This window comes from Formica exsecta, unplaced genomic scaffold (assembly GCF_003651465.1).
Source record: "Formica exsecta isolate Colony F162 unplaced genomic scaffold, ASM365146v1 scaffold812, whole genome shotgun sequence".
NCBI lineage: Eukaryota > Metazoa > Arthropoda > Insecta > Hymenoptera > Formicidae > Formica > Formica exsecta.
This window is the reverse complement of record NW_021853584.1, coordinates 21536-36361: the sequence shown is the minus strand read 5'-3', so window position 1 is coordinate 36361 and position 14826 is coordinate 21536. Positions and strand designations below refer to the sequence as shown.

Here is a 14826-nt window from a genome sequence, read left to right as displayed (position 1 = left end):
TTTTTTAGTATTAAAATATTCAAATTTTTGTTCTCAAGATTTATCAATAAATTTATCATTTATTGTTTAATCTAAGAAAACTTACCGAACGTGTGGCTACGCTAGCTTATCATATAAGAATAAAACGTATTAAAATATTAATTACTCTTTTAATTTTAGCATTTAAACGGTTTCTTTTATTGAAGTAATAGCTTTCAAAATATATCACTCTAAAATGTATTAGTAGGATTTAAAATATTTTATATGCATCACATGTTACATAATGATGCAATAAAATGAGTCACTAGCATGAAAATATAAACGAGCAATTAATTTTACAAATAAATACAATAGATTAACTGTTTTAAATTGTTCATACTATGATTGTCACGTCGTCATTTGCTTCCTTTTTTATGTTTTACTGCTTTTTCACAGCATTCATACAACATCCATTCGCAAAAACACGGCTAATTACGATTGCGCGCGCATTAATCATCAGAATATGGCAATTACGTAGCTCTTTATATAATACCTGATGCGTTTTTTTTTGTTATTTTTTTTTGTGACGAGGAATTCACACGATTGATTTCGTTTAAATAAATCATATAAAATATGCGTTTCTACAAATCATTGATGAATAAGCATCAAATTTATAATACGCGATTGGTACATATTAGAATATTAAGTTAATTACACAGGTCTACTTGATACAGTGCGACTATACCTAACTAATAAAGTGCACCTGAGCCTGAGATTCGATGGTACCTGCGGTAAAAGATTCAATATTTTTATATTAAAGTACAATGTTCGAGCTTTCATTTGAGCCCTGTCTGAAGTCTCTTGCACATCGAGTTCGTCTGCTACGAATTTTAGAAAATGGTAAAAAACGCGTTTTTGAGGGGTTTCAATCCCATTTTTCTCAGAAACCTGGTGTGATAGACCATTTTGCATTGCGGATTTGGATTCAGCGTACAAAAACGCTTTAGGAAACTATTCATTTTTTTCAGACCGCAAAATTATGCAGACCTGTGTTATACTTATTAATTTATTAATCAACCACAATGACTCGAGTCAATTGGTTTTGTATTCGCGTTATTTTGTTAATAACTAGAAATTCACATGTCAAAAACATCGAAAACATCTGCGCGTTACTACACGATAGTACGCAAGTGTATTATTAATTAAGATACGGTAATCGCGAAAATGAAAGACTTGTATTGCCTAACAATCATTAATTGCTCGAAAAGAATAATCATTATCTTTTATTCATCGCGTGATTTTTATATAACGCTTATTACAAATCTTGCGAATAGCGCTTGTTAAGAATTTTGCCTATAGCGCGCTATTGTTTACATTTGGTGGGCTTGTTGTAGTCAGTCGCACGGCGAGACTCGTATGGAAAGGTAGCGGCGCGAGGAGTTTCATGAATCGTCATATTATTTCTCGAAGTGCGATCGCGACAAGTACTGAGAGATATCAAACGATCATTTCTTTCGAACAAATATTAATATTAAAGATTGTTAGACAGCGTGAGTGATTATTTTTCGATTATCGCGAATTCCAATGCCGAGCGAATCGTATCATAATATAATCGTAATTTTTCTTTCGTCAAATAAAAAAAAAAAATAAATAAACTGCACGACAAATAATTTTAACATTGGCGAATTTGCAAGTTTTATTTTCGTTTAACTTACATAGTAAATGTCTTACTTAATCATTTAAAAATAATTTAGCCCGAACGGGCGAACAAAGGTAATGGCATTGAACGCCATGTATGTTTCAAATAGTGTTATTTTTAGCTTCTTATCGACTTATATTTGTTTCGTGTATCAGTTACGTCTTTTGCGAAGACTTGTTTAATTTACGCCGTTATTAATAGAAAATTACTTTATCATGATGACTTGTTTTGTTCATCGTTAAACCTTTATTGCTACAATACGCCAACATCAAAAATCATGTGATATGCCACAACCTCCATTAATCTAGCGTTTCTATTACGAAAAATTAATTTATTTGGATGACAATTAAATGATTAATTTATTAATAATTTCTAATTTGTTGTTTTAGTCCCGAATTTTTATTCCTTCTATTATATACAAAAATAAATATTAATAAATTATATTCTTATAAATTATATAAAATAATGTGCGCATTAAGTGCTACGCGATCATTGGATTTTTAATTAACTTAAATTAATTAAATATTTTTACGAGTGTCGTGTGAATGAATGAGCAACGAAGGATACACAAGAGTGGAATAAAATAGGAAAAAGGACATCGAATATAACGATAGAGCAATCATGCATTGGTATGTCTGTACAGCAAATAATTTGGAAAAAAAGTGTAATAAAAGCGAAGAAGCAAGTAATAGTATAACATAGTTTATTTATTTCTGAAATTTATTTTGCGAGTAATAAATTCAGATCTCAGAATATCTCAGTATCAGTTAATTCGGGAAACTTTTGATATCAAGCTGATATTGTTAACTTCTTGCTTTTGATTACTTTATTGTTGTATAGTTATAGTATTTCGTGTTTTATAACATGTATCAAAATTTAATACTTTTGTGAAATCAATTTGCAATATCTTTCAGCAATTAATTCTATGATTTTTTCTTTTTTTATGATTTACTATAAGTTTTTAAGAAGTAGAGATGCTAGTTTAATGCAAACATAAGTTAATATTTTTATTTTTAATATCAATTTTTTTGTGTTAGCTTATATGTAACAAGTATCAAAGTGATTGTGATATCAATAAAAATATTTTTAAAAATGTCCGTTGGTTTTAATTAAAAGAAAAATATGATAAGATATTTTCTTTTGATACGAAAAAAATTGATTAAAAATCTAAGAGTTTTAAACTTATTTTCAAGTGACAAACGGAAACGAACAGACGTCTTTTATGTCTTATGAAGATCATATAATATTCCATTGCTATTTTTAGAATGTAATACGTAGAGCACATATTAGTTATCGACATTAGCGTGATAAAACAAATATATATGGCCTATGTGGTTTTTGGCTGAAATCGTTTCAAGATATACGATTTCTCCGCTCACAAACATAGGTGTGACACCTTTAGACGCTGTGTCCTCGCGGGCATTAATCGCGTTGCACCTTTTTTTTTTTTAATAGATGGATCAAAATTATTGTCTTTTTCTTATATAAATTTTATAACTAAGAAAGATTGTTATAGCTTGTGATAAAATAATTTTGAATTATATTCATATGACTGTTCGACGTTTGCAACAAGAGATTTTCTTCCTATCACATGATATTCTTTGCACGGTAAATTAAACACGTATACATAACACAGATACATTCTCTAAGCATCCTAATTATACTACCCAACGATATATTAAACAAATAACTAGATATTAACACGTTTTATCTGCGCGGGTTTTTTGCGATGTATCATCATGCATTCTCTTTTACGTCGTTTTCTTGAATTTCTCAGAAGGAAAATTTTGCTGCTCCTTTTTTTATGCATGTCTTAATTTACGTTCTAATACCGTTTGAATAATTATTATTAAAAATGAATAGTGTGTAAATCGATTACGAATAAAATTATATTTTGAAAATTATTACAGCTATTTATAGGTTGATAAATATATAATAATAGAAAATGTATTATCTTTTTTATGTTTGTTAAGATAAAATAAAAATTTTTTTTTTTTTTTGGTTTGTAATAACGAATGTAAATTGCATCGGACATGACGAATGTAAATTACAACATAATATATTTATCAGCTGAATAATCAACATGCGTCACAAAATTGTTCAATGACAGCTATACTTGTCAATATCGATCAGCATGTTATTCATATTATTGAAAACACAAAGACTTTATAAATACTTGCAACTCGAAAAATTTCTATTTACCAGTGAGTTACGAACGGTCGTTAAACAATGTTATGTTTTTCACATAATATATTCGCCGTTCGTTACATTATGTATTGAGTATCATACTGATTTTACAATCATCTGTCTCTTTTTTATAAAAATAGTTGAATTAGTATCCCCGCGATTTTTTCTCATAATTCGCGTGTTGCTTTTTTAAAAGAAGCAAGATGAATAGGAAATAATTCTTAAATATGCAAAATGCAGCGCAGCTTTTAAATACAAAGCCAAGTCATTTTCGCTCACCTTTTTTCCCGTAAATCGACGTGGTAGCAGCGCGAGAGTGCACCAAGCGAAATGTAGTCGTGCAAGAGGTGGGCGCCCGTTCATACGTCATTCGGACGACATGTAAGTGCGACATACGTACGGCCTACCGTACGCAGGTATAACATATGAGCGCGATGACGTAACAGCGGATCACGTCGACGGGTTAAGTATGGAGTGGTGTGGCGTGGCGCGGCACCAGTACGTCCCTTTAATGTCCCTTTTGTTAACTCGCGACCGGGCGTCAAATAAATCCGGGTGACTCTCTCGACCGTAATAATTAAAGCCTCTGCGAGTCGGAAGTCGACACGACGGGGCGACTGGGCGAGTAGAAAGGCACGCGTGCACGCGCTTCCTCCCTTGGTGAATGACACACGTGCATTATGACAGGCGGACGTCTTTATTGTTTGCAGGCTAGTCCGACTCACCTAAGGAGTTACGTAATCGCAACAGGTGTCTCTTTCTCTCCTTCTCTCCTTCTCTTTTTTACAGCCACGTGTTCAAACTCTGTTTACGAACCTATGTTTCGCGACGATTTGACGCGTAATTGTGTTTGGCGACGTCGAGTCTCTCCGGAATTTCCTGGCAATCCTCACGGCTACGCATTATTAAGCAGATGCGTACTCACAGAAATATTTTCCTTATCAGAGTTACAGTGTAAATGTTGAAAGTTATAGATAATGCTTGTATTTTTCCTCTCGAAATTATTATTACTGAAATTAGGTCACATTATAAAATCTTTATCAGCGTGAATAACTTTAAAGTTTAAACGTCTTGTCTTCAACACGCGATATAGCGTCTTAAATTATTTTACATAAATTGTAAAATTTATAACTTCTTTTTCAATTAAAGAAAAAATACAGCAGGAAATATATAATATCGATACTGTGTGATATGAATTGACAAAGTCATTCATAAGGGTATAAAAATTATCTCCAATAAGTATGATAGTCGTTAGCTCGCTGTTTCCATTGACCAATAAAAAATAAATTCGATTGATTTACGAGACAGAGGAAGGGAAGTCGTTTTACGCGCGTGATCACAATACCTTTATTCTCACTTGCGTATTGCAACAATGATGTCATTGATATAAAATTCCCTTGGGACTCTTCGCGACATCCGGTTTATGCGATATAAATTTTCTTTACGACGGATTGCCTTTCGACATGAATGAAGACAAAATAAACGTAAAAACGTCTAAAAAATATACACATGTAAATCAGTTCAATATGTACACGCGGTTAATATTATTTTAAAAGTATCTATTATTAGCTGAGCACAACAGATGGCACATACGATGATTCATGCGAATAAATGTGACCTCGCGATAAATGCATTGAAGCAGGAAGATATATATTATTGTCACAACTGCAGCACACCAACTACAACCGGTTTCGCGATTGCGATTGTAACCACGGAAATTGTAATGCTACATGTCCTTACATATGATACGTATGTTCGGTATAAGGTTGATGCGAATTATAATCAACAAGTCTAACAATAAAATACAGATAACATTTTTTTCCGAATACTAAATCGGTTTTTCAAACAGATCAAGACTAATTTTTATATATGGCTATTCATATGATGAATATATAGCAAATTTTTACAGCAGGTCCTGTTAAAACTTCAAATTAATTTTTTTGTTTAATATTTTCTTATTGATAATTTATCATTATCTTCTAAATATCTGCGCGTAGCATATTTAAATTATTTAAATGTTATCGTCCAATATAAATGATTTCCACGAATGTGATATAGGTAGACAAATAATCAACAACATGCGTTGTTTTCGCTATTAGTTTATTCGACTATTTTTTACGTAAATCGCACGCCTAAAACAATTGTTTTATTGAAATCAATTTCTTAATTATCTCTACTGCATACTCAACATTAATCTTATTTTAATTTTTTGGCAAATAAAAGCCGACGCGCGGTTATTAGTGCGTAAATTTTTGTTGTTTCATTTCATTGACAAGTATGCATTAAATATGTACGTTTTGGACGATTTTTAGTCCATTTTCATAGATAACAAGATATAAAAATTAAATTTGTATTTAAATCTTAAGAGGATGCCGGATACCGACAGAATGCGAATATTAGTAGGATTGCAAAATATTTTTGTTGATTATAGATATCAACAAATCCTTTTCCATAATTAAAGTATACATAATAACGGAGTGCGGGGTTTATGATTTCATATGAAAAGTGAAAAAAAATTAAAAAATTACAGTTTTGTTATCGGCTTCTGCAGTCAACATTTACTTAATATAAAAAACCTGCAACCTGCACGTGCCTAACAAGTGAACTCCGCACTCGGCATTTTATCAAAAAGTATTAGTGAACTTCGAGAAGTGAGTTTAGAAGCTTTATAAAAAAGATTTTACTATGCAACATTTTGCACACCGAAATGTTTCTTACTAGGCTTTCAAATACATTTTCAAACGTTCACTTATATTCCTTCATGCATTTCCGAGTGGAGAGGTATCCTATTTTGCACGTACACACCGCAAAACCCTTATATTAAGCAAATATATAATTATTATGGCCGGTAAAACAGGACGGTCCGGCATCCTTTTAAATACGCTTAGATATGCGTGCGAGGCAATAAGAGCAGTAAAAAAATTTAAAAATTACAGTTTTGTTATCGGCTTTTGCCGTCAACATTTACTTAATATAAAAAATCTGCAACCTGCACGTGCCTAACAAGTGAACTCCGCACTCGGCATTTTATCAAAGAGTATTAGTGAACTTCGAGAAGTGAGTTTAGAAGCTTTATAAAAAAGATTTTACTATGCAACATTTTGCACACCGAAATGTTTCTCACTAGGCTTTCAAATACATTTTCAAACGTTCACTTATATTCCTTCATGCATTTCCGAGTGGAGAGGTATCCTATTTTGCACGTACACACCGCAAAACCCTTATATTAAGCAAATATATAATTATTATGGCCGGTAAAACAGGACGGTCCGGCATCCTCTTAACATACGAAATATTAGTTGTTACAATCGAAAATCAAAATTGAAATCGATAAGTGATAAATGACATTGTGTGATGTGTTTTATAAGTGTTTTATAAATTACATCAATTTCAATTTTGATTTTTGATTGTTATAACTAATATTGCACTTGTTAAGGTTTAAATACGGATTTAATTTTTTATATATTGTTATTATCTATGCTGAAGATGGACTAAAAAATGGTCCGGAACGTAGATATTTAATGCATATTTGTGATAAAGCATACAATGAGATTAAACAACAAAAAATTTGCTCATTTACCAGTTTCCTCACCTAGTATCGTTAGTACTCTGAGCCTATTGCTATTATTATCTTATTTTTTTACACGTTTATGTAACATTTTCTCTCTCGCTTACAATTTCTTAACGAAAACGAATCTTTTGATCTTCCAGGTAAGCGGGTGGGAGGCGCTGCTGACCGGTGGCGGCGGCGGCCATGCGCCCCGGCCCGCCAGTACAGCCGAGCCGCCGCAGGTCTCCCCGTCGCCAGCATCCGCGCCAGCAGCAGCTTCATCGGGAGCGCGACCGTAAGCAGCAGCGGCAGGAACATCGTCGTCCGTCGCATCTGCTGCCGCGGCCGCGCGTCAACGGTCCGCGCGCCCTCCTGGTACTGCTGCTACTGGCCAGCAGCCCCCTGGTCCTGGGTCAGGCCCAAGAATCACCGCCAGTTCAGTGCCAGCAGGCGCCCGTCTCTCATAAGAATCTGTGGTCGGGGGGCGATAACACGGCGGCCCAGCCGCTTCTATGGAACTTGACCATCGGCTACCTCACCGCTATCAAGGGCGGCCTCAAGGATCGTCAGGGTCTCGCCATCTCTGGCGCTCTGTCCATGGCACTCGACGAGGTAAGGCATGATCTTTTTTCGCACTTTGGAGATTCTCCAGTATCTATCTCAAATAAAATAGAGTGGACTAGATGAACGAACAAATGATGTTGTGAGCAGGTACACAACATATATATTGTAAAAAAAAAAACAAAAGAAAAAAAAACGGAATCCCCATTACTCTTTTACATCTTTTCGCTCTATTCTCGCTCGTACTATGTTTTCTTCAGGTAATGCGTGAAATACGCGTGACTCGGCTGTTATTGTTATCGAAGAGAATGACGTCGATTATGCGGAATCGGTTGTACTTCGTACGGTTTTAAAAGCGTTTAAGAGCGTTCTATTGATACATTGCGCGCTGTAATCGGTAGCCGGAGTTTCTTGGAATAGGAGAACTACCGTCTGCGTTACTCCACGAAGTCGTTTGCTCGCTCATTGCGATGCGCGTGTTGCATGAACACGACCAATCATAACGATGCTGTAAAAGATCTTTGAACCCGCTGCTGCTGAATTTCACAGGAGATTACAACGTTATTCTCTGCTCGCCGTAACAGCTGCTAATGACAGCTCGTTGATGCTATTAGTTTACACGGTGCATTGACGGTTGGCCGCGGTCGGCAATCTGAATCCGTAGTCAGAATTGGATGGTGCTTGTCAAAATTTATATATATATATATATAATCGCAATATTCTAAGACGAGCCTCAGAAAAAAGAAATTGAGAGAGATATGTATACAGCCACTTCCTTCAAATTTCATTTGCCTTCGACGCGATTTCGGACTCTGCAACCTCATACCTTTTTTTTTTAGCACATCCCGCTTCCTGCCCGCGTTACACGTCAACTGCGAAATTATAACGTGTACGGAAACTCTACTTATTGATGCGGAATGTAACTCTTTCTATTAAGCTTATTTCAAAGCGAATTACGTCACTCACCGATCATGCGAATAGTAATAGCATCTTATACTTTATTTGCTATTAACCACCGACATTGTAACCGAAAAAGGTCGACACGTGGAACCAATTTGATGAGACGTAAATTTATAGATTCTACACAAGTATTTTAAGGGGAATCAAGACTTGGACGAGATCTCATTATACCTCAATAAAATACTGTAAAGTTGGACGAAAATTAGATCGTAAGAATGACTCTGTTTTGTATTGGTTAAATTGGATCTAATTAATATATATATGTAATTATCTTTTTATCTCATTTCTTTTACGCGATTAAATATTTCTCATAAAATTACTCAGAAAATAGAGGGAATATTAAGGGGATGTTTTTGAATCTATATAGCATTTCTTTAAATCTTTTCTCACGCACGCGAAAATATCTACGTAAATTGAAAGACTAATGTTTAAGACGAAAACTGAATTTTTATAATGCTTACACACTGTAAAGTAGCTTGAGATAAGAGTATGCAATAACATAAAAATATCAGATAAATCAGTATCCCTAAAGTCGGTACATACGATAAGCAAATGCAAACGAATGAACAAGCTTATTTCGATTCGCATCGAAAAGTTAATCGTCGCTAAGGAGCCTACGCATATATACATTCTCCCCACGGATGAGATCTTTAATTCCCCCGCCGAAGAGGGGATCAGTCGATGATCCGGCTCTCGGATCCGTTCCGAATCTCCTTCGATTACCCAACCAACGACAACACAACGGCCACAATATCCAGTGCTTTATTTTTTTTCCCTTCCCCCGATCCTGCCGTATTCCTTGCTGCTCGCTCAGGTCGACCGTCCCGCTCCAAAAGCCTCGATAATTCATTCGGCGGATCCCCTATCTCTCTCCTCCTTCTCCTCCCCCCTCCTCCCCCGGATGTCTCCCGCGTATCCATAGGGGACCGTGAGACCGTTTTCGCCCGGGTGTGTTGCACGCCGGTTAAAGAGGAAGTGTGTGTGTAAAAAGAGAAAGGTACGCGCGGCTCCCGCTCGCCGCGGGGGCAGAAGTGACCCGGCGATTCCTCTCCGGATCGAGGGCCGAGGGAGAGGCGCGCCGAGAGATGCCCCTGCGAGGGTTTAAAAATACAAGACCGGCGTTATTCGCCGGTCCGCCCACGCGTGCCGACGAAACGGCGCTCTCTCGCGCGAACCGTGAGAAGAATTCGCTCGCGAGTTCGGGAACGCGTATCCACCTCTTCCCCTCCGTCCTCCTCCTCTTCCCTTTCTTTTCCTTCCCGGCCACTCGTCCCTTCCTTGTCCTCCCCCACCGCTTTTTTCTTCCCAAACCTTGCCTCGACTCTTGCAACCTGCGACCGCACGTGAGGGATCGAGCGAACTCGATAGAAGGGAAAAGAAGAAGAAGCAGCGGAGAAAAGGGTGAAGGGGGGGAGGGGGGGGGCAGAGAACCGTGCGAATCATCGAAATGAGCGTCGATCTTATCACGACACGCGATATCCGGGTGTACGTGAAAATATAAGGCGGCGTTATCTTCGGTGATTAATTGCCGCGTCGATCGTAACAGAGGAGTGTAAGATCGAAAGTGTCAAGCATTATTAATCCGAACGCGTGGGGAAGCATCGGTGGTTAAATTCCTCCGTCAAATACCTCTCCTTTCGATTTATTATCTCATCGAATGGAGCAAGCATTTATTTACCTTTTAGTCCCGAAATTATTCGTAAAGATTGTTTAGCAATTTTTGAGAAATATGAATGGCTTTGTATATTCTTTAAAGTATTTTAAGGATTATAATCTCTCGAGCAAAGCCTGCAATCGTCAACAACTAAACTATTGAAAATGACCGCAATTTAGAAACGAAGCAATCAGCGGTGAACGAAAATACGGATTATAAGAATGAAACGCGCGTATTTTTAGAATAATCTACGTAAATGTGTATGTACACGCGCGAGATATATTCGTTTTCTTTTGAGAAAAACCAAAAGGAAATGAAGTCTAACTGGCTCGTTGTGTTTCCGCGCTCCACGATGAAATTTCTCTTTCAGCAGTTCGATGCACCGCGTGCAGTTGCAACGATAAACGCATAATGACTCTCCTCACTGCGATGCATGCCCGCGCATTCAGCGAGTCGAAAGGTGCAGGAAACGAGCTTTGCGGCCGTTTATTTATATCCTCCGATATGCCACGCAAGAGTAAGCATCGCGATCGCAATGTCGGCCTCTGTGTTCGCGGTTGGAATAAAGCTTGATTCACAAATGCGCGTTCTCCCAGCACGTTGCCTGTCGATGTATATGTACGATACGATACGAGCATCTTGTTCTTAACAAGTAACCTTATCCTCACATTTCTGCATGTCATAGGGCTTATTTTAGCGATGCGACCTTATCGGTTATCGACCCGTTAATGACGCAAATTGTTACGCTACGAAACCGATGATAATTAAAGTTCAATCAGTTTATTACACTGTTCTAGATAATAATTTGTTGCGATAAGTTGCGACTGTACGCTTGATTATCATATTAGCGAATATTATATGAATATTAAATGAATATTGATATTTGTTTATTATAAATATTAGATGAATATATTTGTTTATTATAAATAAGAAAATAAAACTTATCAATTTTTGTTACATTATAAATATTGGAAATGGTCGAATTTCTCGCCGATGCAATAGATGATAGTGATTGAGGCTCTTTTTTAATTGAAAAATTCTGTATGCGTTACGCTAGTAACATGTTTTTTTATCGAGAAACGATAAATGTTAATAACTCTCATTTCATTTATCTATCTTATACAAATCTCTAATGTATTATTAGACGTATCTCGTAAAGTCTATGCATATTATATGTAATGTTAGAGTTATATTAACATAACGTTAAATATTTTTATATTGTTTTTAAATAGAGTAATACACACTGATCATTATAGAAATGGACATTTAATCGTCGATATTAAATATCCTCGGCAATAATATTTTGACGTTTCATTTAATGTCGTTGTATATATTGCCATCCATTAAAACTTAATCTTTTGTTTGCTTTCAATGGATAATCTAATCTCATATACTATGTTTAACTAATGAATATAAGACATAACGACGGTTTTTGAAATCTTGTTTATTTTTGCTATAACATTCCTCGCAATCTCTTATGTTTTCTTTTCTTTTTATTCAGGACGGATAGCATTTATTGTAAATTTAATACTGAAAAAATTTTAATGTTGCAAGTAAGAATGCAATTTTATTTAGATTAAAATCAAAACAATCATATTGAATTAAGATAGCGAAGACATCACGAATTATTGTGTACGGAAAACAGTTTCACGATATGTTGCGGCCAACGTGCCGTTTCCTATAGTGTACGTAGACTTTTATACCGCACGTCAAGTCATTAAATTTAACAAAATAATATCCAAGTTTAATAAAAATATGCAAGGATATCACATCAGATCGCACGTGTGTGAATCGATCTTAATACTCGGTTCGGTCACGGCGATCGCAAGTGCAGGATACAGGTGTTACAGTACCACCTTGCGCGTGCGCGCTAATCCAGGCGTTTCGCTCGCGGGTATGCGGAAAAAAAAAAAAAAAAATCGTGGAATTTTCACTCGCCATGCGCACTCCCACGATGTAAACTAGTTTCACCCGGGGTTCGGTATATTTGTAAATAGAGCGTTAATTGGCAATTTCGCATAATCGGCGCGAGAGAGTCGCCGTAATGGGCGCGGGCGCACTTGGCTCTTTTAAACGCGCATATCGCAATCGTATTAATATCCGTTCGCGGGTGGGTAAAACGATCCGCATGTGTGGCTGTAAATTGCCCCGCGTATAAAGTCGATCTCTATTAATAAATAATAAGGCGCGCCGGCGTGCAACGTCGCTACTGTTGACCTGACTCTTGATGAAGGAAGTATAATTTAAATAAGCGGCGCGGATTAAGGAGGAACGCGCCGGACTTTCACTGCGCCAGAGAGCAGAATTTTTCGCTCTGCTGCGGTTATAACGATTTGTGGAACGAAGTATGAGATATTGGGTTGAAAAAAACAGACTGACAATTGACAGGTCGATCGGTCGCTGAATAGAATCGAAATAGAATCGAAAAGTGATTTACAATTTTTAATTTTGTTAACACATCGTATTTTTTGAATATGTTTGTACGTTTTCCGTGTATTTATTTTGATTTTATATCGCGGAAAATATGTTTTCTCTTCAACATGTAAATGCGCAGCTGTTATGATTTGGAAAAATATGAAAATGTCATTTAACAGCATCAGCGTCCATTCACGTAAAGATATAATTGATATGCAAATTACGCGCTACAAATATGATGATTGGACGCGCTTGCGTATGTGGCTCATGCAAAATCAGGAATGCTAGGCATCTAACGGAAAGTAATGTTTTTTTTTCGTTTTTTTTTTTTCCGTGGTATTTCACGAAACCGCTTTAACGGTGCTGTAACAAGCGAGGACTGTACAAATTCATGATGCTGTCATGTGAGCCTCTCAAAAGCTAGACTAATCAACTTCACTTTTATTTCATTTCTTTTTTAATTTTCTTAGAGCACATATTCACAATGCTGTATGGATCTAAAATTAAGAAATTTACAAAAAGTGAAGTGAATCAGTTTGGTTTTTGAGAGGTTTTTTGCGCAGTAGTGGTAGTTGCCTTTCGATAGGATTAATAAGTATAGAGATTTCTCTTTTTATCGCTCAATTTTATCTTCAATCAATAATATTAATTCATTTTTCTTTTATTTCTTACAACCATCAATGGAATTTTTGTTAATGCAAAGGCATTTCAGTTTATAAGATGATAAACTTTGTTAAGTAGTGTAGCGACTTGTTGAATAGAATGTCCTTTTATTGCCGCGTTTATATATATATCTTATGTAAATTTAAAATTATTCCATCATTTATGTTTTAATTGTATATGTTTTACCTTTTCACGACGTGATCTGTTTGATTACATTTCATTAGTAATTCATTCCACGGACATTTAAATGTCATGGAAATGACTGTGATAAAGTTGTCAAATTCTTCTACCTTTGTGTTTACAACTAGTATTATTCATCTTCTTTGTATTAAGAAATTTCTGCAAAGCGGACGCATATGCTTTGGAACGTGTCAATTTATCTTACAAGATAATTACATGATATCACGAACCTAGTGATAAACCTCTTACTTTGGATATAGCGTTAATAAATTGTAGAGGAAAAATCATGGATGTAGAATAGTATGTAATTTTATAATACATGTTATACAATGTCTAGTTTCTATTCATGATTCACGATGATGTAATTATATATATTATATATTGAATTTGATCATGTAAATTAACACGTTTCATTGTCTACATCTACATTATAGAGTAAGTGAATCAATACCAGATGAATAATGTCCAGTAGATTTTGCAAAAATACACAGTTACTCAAATCGCCGTCTTATAATTTTTGAGTCAATATAAGTTACATTTTCAAAAACTTTGAATTTCTATACATTTGGAGAGAGATTTTTTAAATCGACTAAAAATATTTTAATTCAAAAAAAAATTTTTGCATGTGTTTTAAAATGTTATTTATATTATATAAATAAATTTTCTTAAACTTTCAACTTTAATTTTTTTTTAACTTTTAAAATTTTTGTTGGTAATCAATTATTTCTGACGTCATGTATTTGTAATGTGTTTATTTAAATTATATTCTATCATAAAATTCAAAGCTTGATATGGAGTTGGAGAACTATTCCTACATTTTCATTGTGAATGAAAGCTGAAAAAAAAATTGTACTTTTTTTTATCGAAATCAGTTGAATTCCGTTAACATTAATCAGTATCTTTATACGCCATGTGTATCGCGATCTGATCGTTTATATACGCATGGCATAATTCGAATAGATTTATTCCGCTGACTGTGCGAGAATAGCCTGATACAGA

The 14826-nt window shown here is 35.4% G+C and overlaps 1 protein-coding gene across 1 annotated transcript in view; it reads left to right on the top strand.

Annotated features, from left to right (window-relative positions):
* Positions 1–14826, top strand: part of LOC115244373 — a 52610-nt gene that overhangs the window by 36563 nt on the left and 1221 nt on the right. Inside the window, exon 3 of the mRNA XM_029821966.1 lies at positions 7556–8006. Coding sequence (XP_029677826.1) covers positions 7599–8006 — 408 coding nt within the window. The 5' untranslated portion in view covers positions 7556–7598. The remainder of the gene's footprint in view (positions 1–7555; positions 8007–14826) is intronic.